Genomic DNA, 15,397 nt, shown 5'->3' on the forward strand with positions numbered 1-15,397 from the left:
ACTGCTTCCTATCCATGTTTCACTTCCTAACGTGGCTACCGTGCATACAAATACTTTTATAAAAGGCTTTCTTAAATCTAATTTCCATGTCAACAAATTTCTCTTCTTCTGAAGTGATTTTCTTGCCATTGCCAGTTTATATTTTCTATCCTTTGTATTTCACTCATCATCAGTTAATTTTCTGCCTAAATAACAAAACTCATCTTCAAATTAAAGTGCCGTATTTTCTAATGTAATTCCATCAGTAGCAAATGATTTGATGATATGACTACATTCCATTATACTTGTTTTGCTTTTGTTGATCATCATCCTATATCCTGCTTTCAAGACACATTTCATTCTGTTCAACTGCTCTTCTGAGTTCTTTGCTGTCTCTGACAGAATTATGATGTTGGCTAACCTCAAAGTTTTTACTTCTCCCTGAACTTTAATTCCTACTCCTAATTTTTCTTTAGTTTCCTTTACTACTTGTTGAATGCCCAGATTGAATAAAATTGGTGATACGCTACAATCCTCTCTCACTCCTTTCTCAACCACTCCTTCTTTCTCATGCCCCTCATCTCTTACAACTGCCCTCTGGTTTCTGTATGAGTTGTAAACAGTTTTTCACTCCCTGTATTTTACCCCCGCTACTTTCATCATTGTAAAAGATTTCTCTGAGTCTACAAAACTATAAACGTAGGTTTGACTTTCCTTAACCTATCTCTAGGAGAAGCTGCAACATCAGTATTGCCTCGCATGTAGCTACATTTCTCCAAAATTCACACTGAACTTCCTGGAGGTCGGCTTCTGCAAGTTTTTCCGTTCTTCTGTAGAGTATTCATCTTAGTACTTTGCAGCCATGATGTATCACACCGATAGTTCACTAATATACACACCTGTAAGCCTATGCACCTGCTTTCTTTGGTACTTGAGTTATTACAGATATTGAACTTGAATCCCATTTTCTGACATAGACTTTCTGAATTGACTCTGCTGAATTGGTTTTTATAATGAAAAATGTGTTAAATATGACAAAGTACAGTACTCTAAATATGATGCCAAAACTGACAACAGGCTCCGGTACATATCAGCCCATTACAACAGCCTGTATTTTGTATTGACTTTTTGAGTTAAAGTGCATTTACAGTTTCTGCAGTTTTTGAGTTGCTTGCCTCAGTTGGTAATTTGCTTCTGTTGGCCATAGCTAATTGGGTTTGTTTCTCAGAATATGAAAGAATTTTTTGGGGTATTGATTTGTGTTCCAATGTTATATTTTGGTTTGTGAGTTAGCAAAGTCCACAAATGTGATTGGTGGAAAAGTCAACAAATGTGATTGTTGGAAAAGTGACTGTGGTAACAGACTGATCTGTAGCGTATCTGAGGTCTGTCTTAGGTTGCTTGGTGGCGATTCTTCTGGAAAACCTGGAATTCTCAGGAAATTACAGTTTACCTTGAAAAATCAAAAAAATCAGGGAGATCTCTGGGGATTTCAGGAATTTTGCAAAATCTCAGGGAATTTAATTTCATTGAGCCTTATACATAACAATTTTTTAAGTTTCAAAGTGTGTGAAATATTTGAATATTGGCCCATATAAATGATCAATGTTTAAAAGCTGGTTAAAACATGGCAGAGAGGAAAGAAATTAGTGAGATGCTCAGCCTCCCACTCCCCCTTCCTTCCAAATAGCTGCATCTTTTTTTAAATCCAATGCATGTGACTGGAGGAAAAGTCGCTGTGGAGATGGGCTGATATGTAGTGTAGCCCGATGAGTGTTTAAAATAATTTCTTGGTTATTTTCGAAGAGTCATGATTTTTGAGGTTGTGGTTACTTGGGAGCCTAAGAGAGCAGTTTAAATTCTGTTTCATAGAACAACATTCGGCTATAGAGACCATTGCTGACACTTTAAAATCTGTAAAACATTTGAGAAATGGTTGGTTGAAACATCCAGTTCCCAACAAACAGTATGTCTTCAGGCTGCTGAATGCCTTGGGAAATATGTTATACAAACAGAGCTGTACAACACATTAAACTATAGTGACGGAGATGTGTCATGCAGAGATATTACAGACATTGCAAAGAAAAGAAGGACTTGAAAATGAGTGACTCAATAAGGTGTGAAGGATGTACAAAATATGATGAGAAGAGTAGATGGCAAACTAGTAACAAGAGATGCAGTCATTCTTACATTTAATAGCACAGAACCACCAGAACACATCAGGGTAAGATCCATTTGTTTAAAATGAGGCACTATGTATCCAATCCAGTGTTCTGTTTTAAATCCCAACCCTTATGACACACACTCTACAGTGTTTGTTCTTCCTTTGTGAGGTCTCTTAATTGCTCAGTATCACACTGTACAGTGTTTCTTTAGGAAAAGAAGATGCAGGGGCTAAAAACAAGAAGTGTATTCCATACATGTGAGCCAAAAACAGTCTATAAAGCTGTGAAACCCCCGCTCTTTCACTACTTCATGTGCTTCAGCTCTCAAAAAGCCAGAGTCACCGTGATTCATTATAGACAGCGGCAGCATGGTTGCAGTGGTGTGCTTGTGGCACCAGTCAAACAGCCAAAAATTCCAAGTTACTTTGTTCCAGCTAGTCACCGTGATTCATTACAGACAGCGGCAGCATGGTTGCAGCAGTCTGCGTTCCCCCCCCCTGTGTGTGTGTGTGTGGGGGGGGGGTGTAACAGTGCACCTTATGTTCCTCATGCTGGCCAGCGGCAGTTGCAGGTGGCATTACGGCCATGATCCACTGACTCCCTTTGAAGGTCATACACTACTTCCCAGGGAACAACATTCGGGATTGTACTGTAAATGTCTCAGTCCCCAGTGGTGGAAGAGCTGTGATATTAATATGAGTGACTTTATTACAAAATGGCAAGGTATTTATATGCTTTCAGGCTGCACTTGTGTGCTTATATTGTGACATCCTTGTTGTGCAGCTCATTATTTCCTCTTGCTTTTCCAGTGTGTGTGTATTTGCCTTGCACACCATGTTCCATATTTCCTTTATTGCACTCCGAAATCTTTAACTGATTTTCCTGTCATACCCTTCTTGGTTTTTAACATAACAAATGGCGATGGCATCTTATGACTGTATATCACATTATGTGGTGACAATCCTGTATTTGTTGCTGCTTCATGTTATACACTGAGACTACATACTTCAAATAAACATCTCAGTTGGTATGGCATGCATCCACATAGTGTCCTAGCATTTGCCCTGTTGTTCTGTGCACCCTTTTTGTTCTTCCATTAGCTTGAGGATATAGAGGAATTGTTCTCAGTGTCTTCACATATAACAGCATACACAATTCCTTGCACAAATCCAATGTAAAATTGGTTCCCTGATCTGCCACTATCATTCAAGTACTCCAAACTGCAGTATTCAGTTGCTTACTAACACCTGTGCGACTGTTGCTGTTCCACTTTTCTTGAAATATGGTCTGTAATTGTGAGTACGTACTTATTCCCTGCTGGTGTTTTGTTGAAAGGGTCTGAAACATCAGTTCCAAGCAACTGGAATGTTGCTAATACTTCAGATAACCTCTGATGGTACTCTCATGTGAATAGATCTGCTCTCTGTGCACACTGTATGCAACTCCACACATAATGGTCCACATCTGCCTTGCCCCTGTTCTTCCACCAGTACCTCTCCACTACTCTTCTGTTGGTAGACCTGCATTCCGCATGACCTGCTAACACGTGATCATGTGTCTCCTGTAACACTTTACCCCCCAGCTTTTCCGGCAGTACCACTCATGGTCTCAACTTGGTTTCTCTACACAGCAACCCATCCTGTATACAAAACTGTGACTGTTCACTAAACTGTTTACTTTAGTCATCTGTCTTCTGTGCTTTCTGCCATTCCTTAAGCTCATTACTGCCGTATTTGCAACACTGCTACTTTCCTACTGAAGCTGCCTGCATTTTCAGGTTTCTTTCCACATTTATGTATGACATCAAAATCAAACTCACATAATCATTCTGCACATCATGTCAATTTACTGAATGGATCGTTCAACCACAGCAACCGTTTCAATGTGCATGATCTGTAATCAGTCAAAACATTTTCCCATACAGATAATATTTAAAGTCGGTGATTCCATAGATAAGGTTCAACGTTTCTTTTTCCACTGTGAAGTAATCCTTCTCTGCTGAGTTTATTTGTCTTGATATATAGGTTACTGGGTGCCCCATGGCTTTTATTTCTTGAGATAACACACAACCAAGTACATGGTTGGATGCATCACATGCCAGAGTGAATTCTTTGTTGAAATTTGTAAACACTGAGATTGGATTTGATGTCAAAACTTCATTCAGTTTCTCAAAAGCACGTTGACAATCCTCTATCAAACAAATTTTGAGCCTTTCTTCAGCAGTAGCATCGGTGGTCTGGCAATACACACAAATCCCTCTATGAATCTTCTGTAATAATTCACAGCTCCAAGAAATGATTGTAGATCCTTCACTAATTCAGGCACTGAAAACTCACTCATAGCTTAACTGGCCTTGGGTGCTGTCTTAACCACATCCTCGCCAGCTATGAGACCAAAGTATGCCATCTCTTCTAACAAAAAATTACACCTCTCTGTACTTATTGTTAAATTCATGGCAGAGTACTTCCTTTAGCATTGTATGTACTGTTCCATATCACTCGCAAAGACACTTATTTCATTGAAATACCCCATGTTTGGTCCGAGCTGCCGGAGTTGGCAGTCATGTGCATGATGTGTGCTTGATTGTGTGAATGAATGGTGTGTTTGTCTCTCTTTTTTTTCCTGATGAGGGCTGTAGCCGAAAGCTTTGTGTAAGTGTCTTGTGAAAGTGTCTTTTAATTGTGCCTGTCTACAACTTAATGTCTCATCTTTCGGTAAGTAGAAATACATCTTTATCTACATTGACAACATACCCCAGTACCTGATGTGGTTTCAGTCCTCTGAGAATTCTGTCCAGTGACTTCTGGAATATTGCAGGTGTGTTCTTTAATTCGAAAGGCTTCCTCCTATGTTGATAATGACTCTATGGCGAAGAAAATTGTTTTTGGTTGGTCCTCCGGAACGACTTCTAGTTGATGGTTGCCAATCCTTAAGTCCATGGTGAAAAATACTTGCACAAGCTTAAATAATCTATGATTTCTGTAATGTTCGGCTAAGGATGGCTGTCTGTTACAGTATAGCATTCAGATGTCGATAATTACAACAAAATCTGAATTTCAATGATTCATCTGCTGATTTCTGGGGCATGATGATAACTCCTGCCCCCCATGGGCTCGTACTTTCCTCAGTAATTTTATCTGTCACCTGCTGATAAGTAAATTCTTCCAGAATCGACTGCAGGTAGTCCAAGACTATATGGTTTGCAGTAAGCAGGTGATTCATTTCCTGTTGGTATTCAGTGCTGCATAATAACCAATGCTGGCAATAGCCCTCTCAGAAAAAAAACAAATTCCTAAATTCCAACAGGACCTCTTCCAGCCTTTCCTTATCCCTTCCCTTTAGATGCTTCAACTTCCCCTGTAATGCAGTTAAGTGGTGTTTATTTATTGTCTGTGGCCAACAACCCTTGTGTCCCGTTTTTCCTCCTCCAGGATATCCATGTTAGTGATCACCAACTGCTTTCTTAACCTTATTTCCTTGACACTAAAAGTAACCACAATAATATGTTATCACCATTTATCTCTTGTACATCTACAGCACTTCTTTTCTCTCAGCAATTGGCCTTATAGAATACTTTATTTCCTTCCATCTATTCCACCACACACGGCATCCCTACTGGTAAGTTAGACTTAACGTTAACCCGGAGCAATTTCCCGATACCCTTAGGTACACAATTGTGTGAATTGAGTCAGTGTGATTGCTTGCAGTTTAAATTGATTGTCATGCATGGTGTCCGCCCCTCGTGGTCTCGCGGTAGCGTTCTCGCTTCCCGAGCACGGGGTCCCGGGTTCGATTCTCGGCAGGGTCAGGGATTTTTCCTGCCCCGAGATGACTGGGTGTTGCTGTGTCGTCTTCATCATCATCATTCATTCCCATTATGGTCGGAGGAAGGCAACGGCAAACCACCTCCATTAGGACCTTGCCTAGTAAGGCGGTGCGGGTCTCCCGCATCGTTCCCCTATGCTCTGTAAATAAGCATGGGACTTCATTTCCATTTTCATGCATGGTAGAATCACCTTGCAGTATTGCTTCACGGGCAGCAGTTCCACCCAACTGAAACATTTTTCCGCCAAGCTCCACAACATGCTGTCAAAGATCAGGTGCTGCAAGAAATCTAAGTCCAGAATCATGTCATAGCCCTCCCTCATATGTGGCACATTCTCTATACATTATCGAAACTGAAATATACCCAGGCAAAAATGTATGTCTGGCAATCCCAAAATTCTGACATCTCTTTCCCTCATTCTACACAGTCTGCACCATGGTGAGTTCCACTGTTTGTGTTCCAGCAGATCACCACTGGCAACTGACACATGTGCCTCTGTGTCCAACAGTATCTTGCAGTTCTTTTGCCGTACTATCCTAGTGACCACAAAATCCACCTTTGCATATGACTTTGTAGCATCTAATCTTACTGGGAATGTCTGTATGTGGACTTTGGATTCCCCTGGGTCTTTTTGTCTGCTTCTTTCCCAGTCCCATACCCCTGAAACTACTGTTGCTATTATGCTGAAAACTACCGTTACTGTTACGCTGATGTCTGCCCTTTCTTCCAATGTCCCATGGCTGGTGACATTGCTTCCACACATGCCCTGTCTATCCACTCATATAACAGCTGACATCAGTAGAAAACACTGCCCGTGTAATTTACGATCCAGTTGACACGTCAATTTCCTTGTACCCAACTGCTAATATGACAGCTGCATGCACATCAGCATAGCATCCCACTTCTGACACCAGTGAAGAGGTCTGTAGTCAGAGAGGTGCAAGTGGGCACCATGTGGCACAAGTCAGACAGCCAAGAATTCCAAAACACTTTATTGTGGCTACCCACCATGATTCATTACAGGCACCAGCTGTGTGGCTGCAGCATTCTGTGACCTTGTGTGTGATTTTGACAGAGCACAGTGTAGGCCGAGTGGAGGCCTGTTATGCAACTACTTCTGCCAGTGATGGCTGGTGTGCTGCTTCCCAGATCTGGGTGGGCCCATTGTGGTCACAACTCTGCACTTTGTGATCTCAGGACAGGCTGCCCCGATGTAGAGTCAAACTGTAGTCCTCGAACAGCATTCCAGATGGTGCCCCAAGTGTCACAGTCCTTCTGGTGGTTACAGCTGCATTACTAACACAAGTGACTTTAGTACAAAATGGGTAGATATTAGTATGCTTTCAGCCTGCACCTGCTTGGACTTTGCTTTGTCTTGTGACATGTATATTAAACATTTACATGGCTTCCAATGAGGAAAGGCTTCCACCTTCTTCCGCTTAGGCACTGCTATGTCAACTGTTTCCATATCTTGCCAGGCCGTCTTTCCTTGCAACGTAGCAATTGCTGTTTATATCTCATCATAAGACACTTGCATGAGGCTGGTAATGCTGCAATCTACTCTTCCTAGTTTTCACATTTCTGACCAAATATGGTCAGCGCACTACAGCAGATAAACAGTGCCAGTGCAAACACTTGCATTTGTAAGTGCAGTTGCAAAAGAACTATTATCTCAAAACCTACAATCCTTCCAGACATTTAGAAAATGCTATGGTCATCGATGCTATGGAGCTTCTATTGCACCAACAGGCAGACGCATTTAAACTAGAAAGCACTGCCATTGCCATGAAAGTACCTCTGAAGTCTTCTCCAACAGAAAAATCAAAGGGAAGGTATTAAACACAGAAGAAATTGGTTGTAAAGCATCAGAAAATGCAGATATAGTTCTTTCTGATGGTTCAAATGATTCCGCCTTGGCGACTATGGAATATGAAGTCTGCCTAAGGCACCCATCCATCCCCTCACATAAACCTCTGCATGCCACAGAATTCCTGCCCCAGCACAAAGACGGGGGAAAGAAGTACCTTACTTATAAAGTGGTTCCCGTACTGCAGTTGAACTTGAATAGATTCTGAGTCATGTGGAGAAACTGAAACTTTCAGTACTGGAAAGACCATTATGCTTGTGCTTACATGAAGCACATTTCAATGGTTCCACCACCCCTGTGCTAAGTGAATGTTGCTTCCACAGAAAGGATGATCTCAGTGGGGTGAGAGCTAAAGGTGTCCAAGTGACCATCTTTGTTGATGGTACATATCACTCCTCTCCTCCTTGGTACCAACGTCCAAGCACTAGCTGCTACAACATATGTGCAATACAGTATCATTATTTTTTACCTCTACCTGCCCTCTTATCAAAAACTTTATCAGCACACTTTCACCAACCTTGTCACTCAGCTGTGCCATTGAAGCAACCATTCCACAGCCTCTGGCCGACTTTGAAGATACTGTAGTCTGGTTCCTGGTAGAGTGAGGGGTATTGCTTTGCTAAAAGAGACAGCTCCCTGGCTTTTTTTAGGTTCTAATGTTGATGAGCAGCAAATGAGCTCGCAGCCTTTTGGGTAGCATAGACCAGATGCCCCCGAATTATGGAGGAGAGTAAACATAGGTCATGAGGATAATTCCTGAACACTATAAACGAACCCAGGAATGGCATAACTGTGTGGAACAGATGTAAGAGAAGCCTTGTTATTGTTGTAATGAGAAATGGAAGTCTCCAATTCTAACTAAGGGACATAGACCCAACAGTGGTGGACATTTTGTCTGAGTACCACCATCAATAGTCAAAATCCAGCTTGCCAACACCAAGGAATTGTTTTTGTGAGTGGTGGTTGGAACTTAAGTTCCACCAATGATGTTGTATATAACTGCTCCTTCCCAATGTTGGAAATGAACTTTAAGCTAACTATTTTATTTTTATTTCAGTATAAATTTTTCACTTTAAGCTATTTTAATCACACTCATCTCATCATCTCTTAGTGGGGGCACTAAAAGAGTATGGCATTGTGTAACCAAGCAATCCTTTCATCAGCACAATTGTACCTCGTCTCTTAAATTGCATTCATAAAAGGAAGTACTGTTGCATTGTTGCATCAGAGATTGTTTGGTGTAGATTGAATCAATATAGGTTGGCTGAACTTATATCAGTGTAAAGTTTTATGACAGAGGTTAGTTTGTATTAATCCTCAGTTTAGTTTTCTTGGAATTTCAATTACAGATGGAGTGAAGAAAGAATGACTACTTTTCAGCATCTGTACTGATTGTTATTTGTATAATTTTTCTTCACAGTCCCTTTGAGAGAAATGTGCAGGACCCTGAAAAAAATATACCTTGAAAGCAGTTCTTAAAATTTCCAAAATAGTTTTTTTGTGGGATCTGAGAAATTTTTCTTTGATGTTAAAATTTTGTTGAATATATTCATGCACCTACATGAAATTGTATGTTGCTAACTGCTGTAATGAGTGATTGTGGATAGTTAAAGAATTACTGAGTAGATTATCAGTATGTAATATGACCAGAACAAGGAGTATGTTTATACAGATGAGGATAGCGTTCCTCCACAAAAGAATTCTTCCATGGGGGGGGGGGGGGGGGGAAGGAGCATATAGCCAAATTGAAGAGAATGTTTCTAAAACAGTCAGTAGTATGCCATTGTATGTGAATAAATCAGGAGCACTGGAAAAACATTCAAAAAGAAACAAATAGTGTTCATAGTACTATGCTGTAGAAGGGTAGGCTACTAAAAATTAAATTGACTGGGTACTAAAAATTAAGCTGACTGATAATGTAGGAAATGAAAACATACTAGAAACATTAGATGAGGAACGACATCTTAAAAATAAATAAATAAATAAATACAAGAAGAACTGGCAGGGTAGTCGGGCAGTTCTGAAGCACATATAAAGAGTTAACTCAGCACTGAAAGTGAGAGCAGATGGGAAAATTTATAGTGTGAAAACAAACATTAGAATATGTAACAAAGATTTTGAAGCTGTTAGAAATGGAAAATATGCAAAAATAACAAGTTTAAGCTAATATAAAAAAATGAGGATAGCACCAAAAAACTGATGATTTTTAAAATGAATCCTTCGGATTGTGCCATGAAAAAGATAGTCTTGCCTTCCAGTAATCAGAAACTTACCCCTTAACCATTGATTGCATGTATCAACTTGCTGTTGGAAAGTATCCCTACCACAGCATAGCACTTGGCATTAATGGAGCTTGTATAGTACTCAGTATTCCTTTCTCAAAGACACAGGTCTGATCTTTCCAGCCATAAAATTGTGTATCACAGGACAAATATTGTTTGATGTAATTAAGAGCAACAAAAATGCTTGTTTCAGGTGGATTGGCTTGCTCAACTGAGGACACTGCTGGAACAAGGAAGAGGAGAAGCAAGCTATTTAGTGATGAGAAAAAAAGGCAGAAATCAGCTGTTGGGCGTATTGAGAAAATTGAAGTTCAGTATATTGGAACTCCTGCTGATGCAACCCTTGTCATGAACAAAGGAATATCAACTCCATTTAACTGTGCTGAACGTAAGTTTGTTGAAAAAATATTATTGGTATTGTGGCCTGACTATCATTAGTATACCTATTCAGCCCACATATTAATTGTGTCCCCTCACTTTCACCCTTTAAAAGTGTATGGCATGTAACATCTTTTAGCTTATTAGAGTTGTATGTTGTTATAAAACCACTCCTGGATGTAAAAATAGTATTCATTCATGGATCCTGGCTTTTCTTGTTGTTTGTACAGATTTGCATTTGGAGTGCAGTTTATACAAGTCTGTCTCTGCAGTAAATGTAAATGCACTCCAATGTGAATGTCCCAACAATAATATGGAATGTTGTGGATTCCTGGTGACTCTACAGTAATATACCATTTAGGTGTGAGGTCACAACATTTGGAAAAGCCTGATTTTGGCCCAACTTATTCTGATAAGGAATACAAAAGACCATGGTGATTCTCAAAGATTCCGGCTTGTCCAATGAAGTTGTTAAGAAACTATGACTGAGAGCACCTGTACACTGATATTTTATGGACTTCCAAAGGTTCACAAAAATGGGGCCCCTCTATGCCCCACTCTTAGCAGCATTGGCATCCAGATGTACTCACTTGCTAAATAGGCTACCTGAAGCATGGTTTAGTCCTTATGTTGGAAAATGTTCACATCATATTCTCCACTCTGTGGATTTTGTTGGTCCCCTTAACAACTTTAGGCTCAATGATTCTATCATCCTTTTGAGTTTTGACTTTGTCTCTCTTTTCACCAGAGTGCCTTTACAAGAATCTTTGGAACTTATTGGCCAGAAATTTGACATACAGATGACCATCCTTTTTAGGCACATCTTTGATGTTAATGTTATTTCTTTTCAATGGTGGTTACTTTGATCAGATGAAAGGGGTAGCCATGGGGAGCCCACTTTCGCCAGTTGTTGCCAGCATGTAAGTGGAACATTTCAAGAATGAAGCTCTGTAATCCACCAAATGGCACCCTAACTGTTTCTTCTGGTATGTTGACACAGTTATGTAGCCACATGGAAGAGATGACCTGAATGTTTTTCTTGTACATCTCAATTCCAATACCAGAACAACAAATTTTACCATGTAAGGTGAAGTGCATGGAGTACTCCTGTTTCTGGATGTACCGGTAAAATGATGAGCAAACTGTACTTTGAGCCATAATGTGTACTGTAAGAAGATGCACACTGGCTTGCACTTATGTGCGCACAGCTGACACCATTCAATTCAGAGGAATGACATGCTCAAAACATTGGTACATAGAGTACATCAAATTAAACACCTTTCAGCTGTCTAAATTTCCAAATTGTTATTTTATTGGGCTACCAGTTTTGGCAATATATTCAGGCCCCCTGACAAATGTGTTGGAAGATTCCCACCTTTGGTCCAGTCAAAATAGGGGCCAGCATTCAAAGACTGGTATTATAGATTTTTGAGACAGCGATTACTTCAAACACTACATGAGTTGGCAGGGGGCCTGAAGATGTCAGAATATATTGCTAAAACTAGTAGCCCAATAAAATAACAATTTGGAAATTTAGATGGCTGAAAAGTGTATGATTTGACATTCTGTACTGAACAGCCAACCATCTCTGAAAAGATGGACAGACAGAGAATTGGTAAGTAGGGTTTGCACCATTTCTGACAGTGAGAGCCTCGACCAAGAACTTGAAGATCTGAGGATGGTGTTCTGGAAAAACAGGTACACAGAGTGGCAAATTCAGAGAGCACTACACCCTACACAGACTGTATAGTCAGTGGAAGCAGAAGAGGAACCTCAGGAGAATGTGGCCATTGAATTTATTACATTTTGTGGCACATTATCTGAAAAGATAGCTTGTATTCTTAGGAAACATCAAATGAGGACTGTCTTTTGTTGACCAGCTAAAACATAGGCACTGCATGGTAGTGCCAAGGATGACCTCAGACTATGGAAACCCAGGGTCTATCAGATCACATGCCAATGTGGCATGACTTATGTAGGTCATTGTTTCAGTGCTCCATATTTTGGCAATGAGAATTGGTGCATGTTCAGTGAGGATACATTCTCCTTCCAGTGTCCAATATCCAACAAAATATGAGCATACTTAATATCAGGCCACCTTTGTGAATGGACTAAAGAGTTTCTAGCCAGTAGAACACAGCAAGACATTCTTAACAGATTTCTCTCTGCTAAGAATGACACACTGTGTAAAGTTTTTCATGTACAGTAAAATCACAATTTGGGTGTGTAAAGATTTAGTCTTAGCTCCAGTACTGTTCATCATGAATATAAGAAACAACAAGCAGAATTAGCCATTTTTGGCAGATGAGACAAGTATTGGATTTATCACAAATAACAGTATTGTAGTGAGGGAAATTTGGGAGATCTTAAGGGGTTTTCTGCAAAGAGTCTGCTCCTAGGACTTGTTTTTGATTCATTTCGGCATATTAGTGGTGACTATGGGATTATGCAGAATTGTCTAATAAAAATAATGTGTGATGTTAGTAGTGGTAATATTTATAGGCACCTCTATACAGTTTGCACCACAGTTCTAAAGAAGTAATTGTGTCCTTAATTACAACAACAGATATAAAATCAACTCTTTGTTAAAGTTGACTTGGGGAAATTATGCTGTGACAGAAACTTTTGATTACTTTTTCATTGATGTAAAATGGCTTCTGTGGGAGAATTTAGAAGTTTGTAGCATGTAGTAAATGTGTAAATTATAAGCATGTATGCAGTAGTTACTAGTCTGTGTTTGCAACAGATTTTCATATGTGAAATGATTTATTGATGTGCTGCAAATTATATGTGGAATATGGAACTAAGCAGCCAATTAACTAAATGATACTTTAATATTCTTTTTCTGCCACTATTAGACATATGTAGAGTAGAATTAATGCTTTAGCAAGGATTTCTTTGTGGCAACAGAGTTTTTACAAGCAAGAATTTTAATCCTGTGGATAGCTCTGGTCACCTCCACATTCTTTTGCAACTGCCATGTTTGTTACTGGACTGAACGAATGCTGAAACTGTAAAGTGACTCAGAGCCATAAATGGTGTATGTCATTCAAGAGGTGTTAAAGGACAGTCTCTTCAAATAGCTTGAATGAAAATGCACTAACAAAACTGTCTTACTAAATCCTAATGTATAATGCACTATAGATACTAAAATGTACACAATACAAGCAGCAGCTCCTTCCACTATTTTAGATAGTTGATAGGCATGCAGATGTGAGTCAAATCCTTGTGCCAACAACTGTTGGTCTGGAACACTGAGTGTGATGGGTATCCTTGCATTAAGATGGTTTCCCATTGGTGAACTTGTGATGCTGTTGCATGCCACCTTGCGCATATGCACTGTACATATACAAATTAAGATATGATATATATTACATGGATTGTTGACAAAAGACTTTTTTCTAACCAGGAACACAATGAAATACATTGTTGTAAAACAGTTATGGTTTACTAAGTCACAAACTGACAACACAGGAGTACATTTGATCTTCATTCCTTCACAATCTTAACACCTTCTCTTCCATCTGCTTCACCTGGTCCTCCTCAACCCAGAGTACTGCCATCGTGAACACTGAGCTCCTCCTCTCTAATGGCTCCACCCACACCTCTGTCCACAGTAGACTCTCCAAACACAAACAGTACTTGCATTTCGACAGCTGTCATCCCTTCTACACCAAAAAATCCCTTCCATACAGCCTGGCCACCTGGCGATGTTGTATCTGCAGTGACAAGTACACCCTTGCCCATTATACTGAGGGCCTTGCCTAGGGTTTCGCAGACATGTACTATCCCCCATATCTAGTCCGCAAACAGATCTCCCCTACTGTTTCCCCTCACACCTCCAGTCTTCCCACCACCCCCAAGAACCAGCCACACAGGAGTGCCTCCTTCATCACACTGTAACATATAAACCACATCCTTCACCAGCACTTTGATTATCAATCATCTTACCCTGAAATGAGGGACATCCTACCCAAGATCCTCCCCACCCCTCCTAAAATGGTTTTCCATTGCCCACTCAACATCCACAACATCTTAGTCCATCCCTATGCCACTCCCAGTCCCAACCCCTTGCCACAAGGATCATATATGTATGAAAGACCCACTCACCACTTCCTATACCAGTCCTGTCACAGGCTTATTCTGGCTCACCAGATGCCGAACTACCTGTGAAAGCAACCATGCTTTATACCAACTCTGCTCCAGTCATTGCACAGCTTTTTGTATCAGTATGACAACCAATCAGCTGTCCACCAGGATGTACGGCGACCACCAAACTGTGGCCAAGAGAAAAGTAGACCACTCTGTGACGCAACATGTAGCTGAACATCACATGCTTGATTTCAGTGATTGCTTCACTACCTGAGCCATCTGGATCCTTCCCTTCACTAGCAGGTTTTCTGAACTGTGCAGATATCCTTACAACACATTCCCTGCTCCCAAAATTACCTTGGCCTCAACATGCAGTAACATAATGTCCCCACACCTTGCACCCAACAGTTTTCACCCCCACTGTCCTATCACGTCATCCCTGTTCTTATCTCCCACCCTGCCTCTTTGTGTGCCACCCTCTGCCAACGCACCCACCCATCCTTCTCTCCTCCTCTTATTTTTCATTCCATCCCCTCCCTCCTTTCCTACCCTACCCCACCCCCCTGCTCCACAGCCTCCCGATGCTGTACCTGTATTAACACGATCCACGTTGTTCGTCGCACTTCACATAGTGTAGACCAGGAACTGTCTTCTAGGCATGCCCGATGTAAAACGCACAGCCCGTGCTGCCTGAGTTGTTGTTGTTCCACCGGCAGAGGGCGCGGCCGAATTTTCATGTGCCCTCTGGTGGACGGGACTTTACTTGCGGCAACTACTGTCTGTGACACGCCGTGGCGATGTGCGCCTC

General features: G+C 40.7%; 1 protein-coding gene across 1 annotated transcript in view; it reads left to right on the forward strand.

The window, feature by feature from the left end:
- The window catches only part of LOC126092495 (39S ribosomal protein L39, mitochondrial), a 74,649-nt gene that overhangs the window by 998 nt on the left and 58,254 nt on the right, over window positions 1-15,397 (forward strand). The window contains exon 2 of the mRNA XM_049908113.1: window positions 10,313-10,507. Coding sequence (XP_049764070.1) covers window positions 10,313-10,507 — 195 coding nt within the window. The remainder of the gene's footprint in view (window positions 1-10,312; window positions 10,508-15,397) is intronic.

The sequence above is a fragment of the Schistocerca cancellata genome, chromosome 7 (assembly GCF_023864275.1).
Source record: "Schistocerca cancellata isolate TAMUIC-IGC-003103 chromosome 7, iqSchCanc2.1, whole genome shotgun sequence".
In the NCBI taxonomy this organism is placed as follows: domain Eukaryota; kingdom Metazoa; phylum Arthropoda; class Insecta; order Orthoptera; family Acrididae; genus Schistocerca; species Schistocerca cancellata.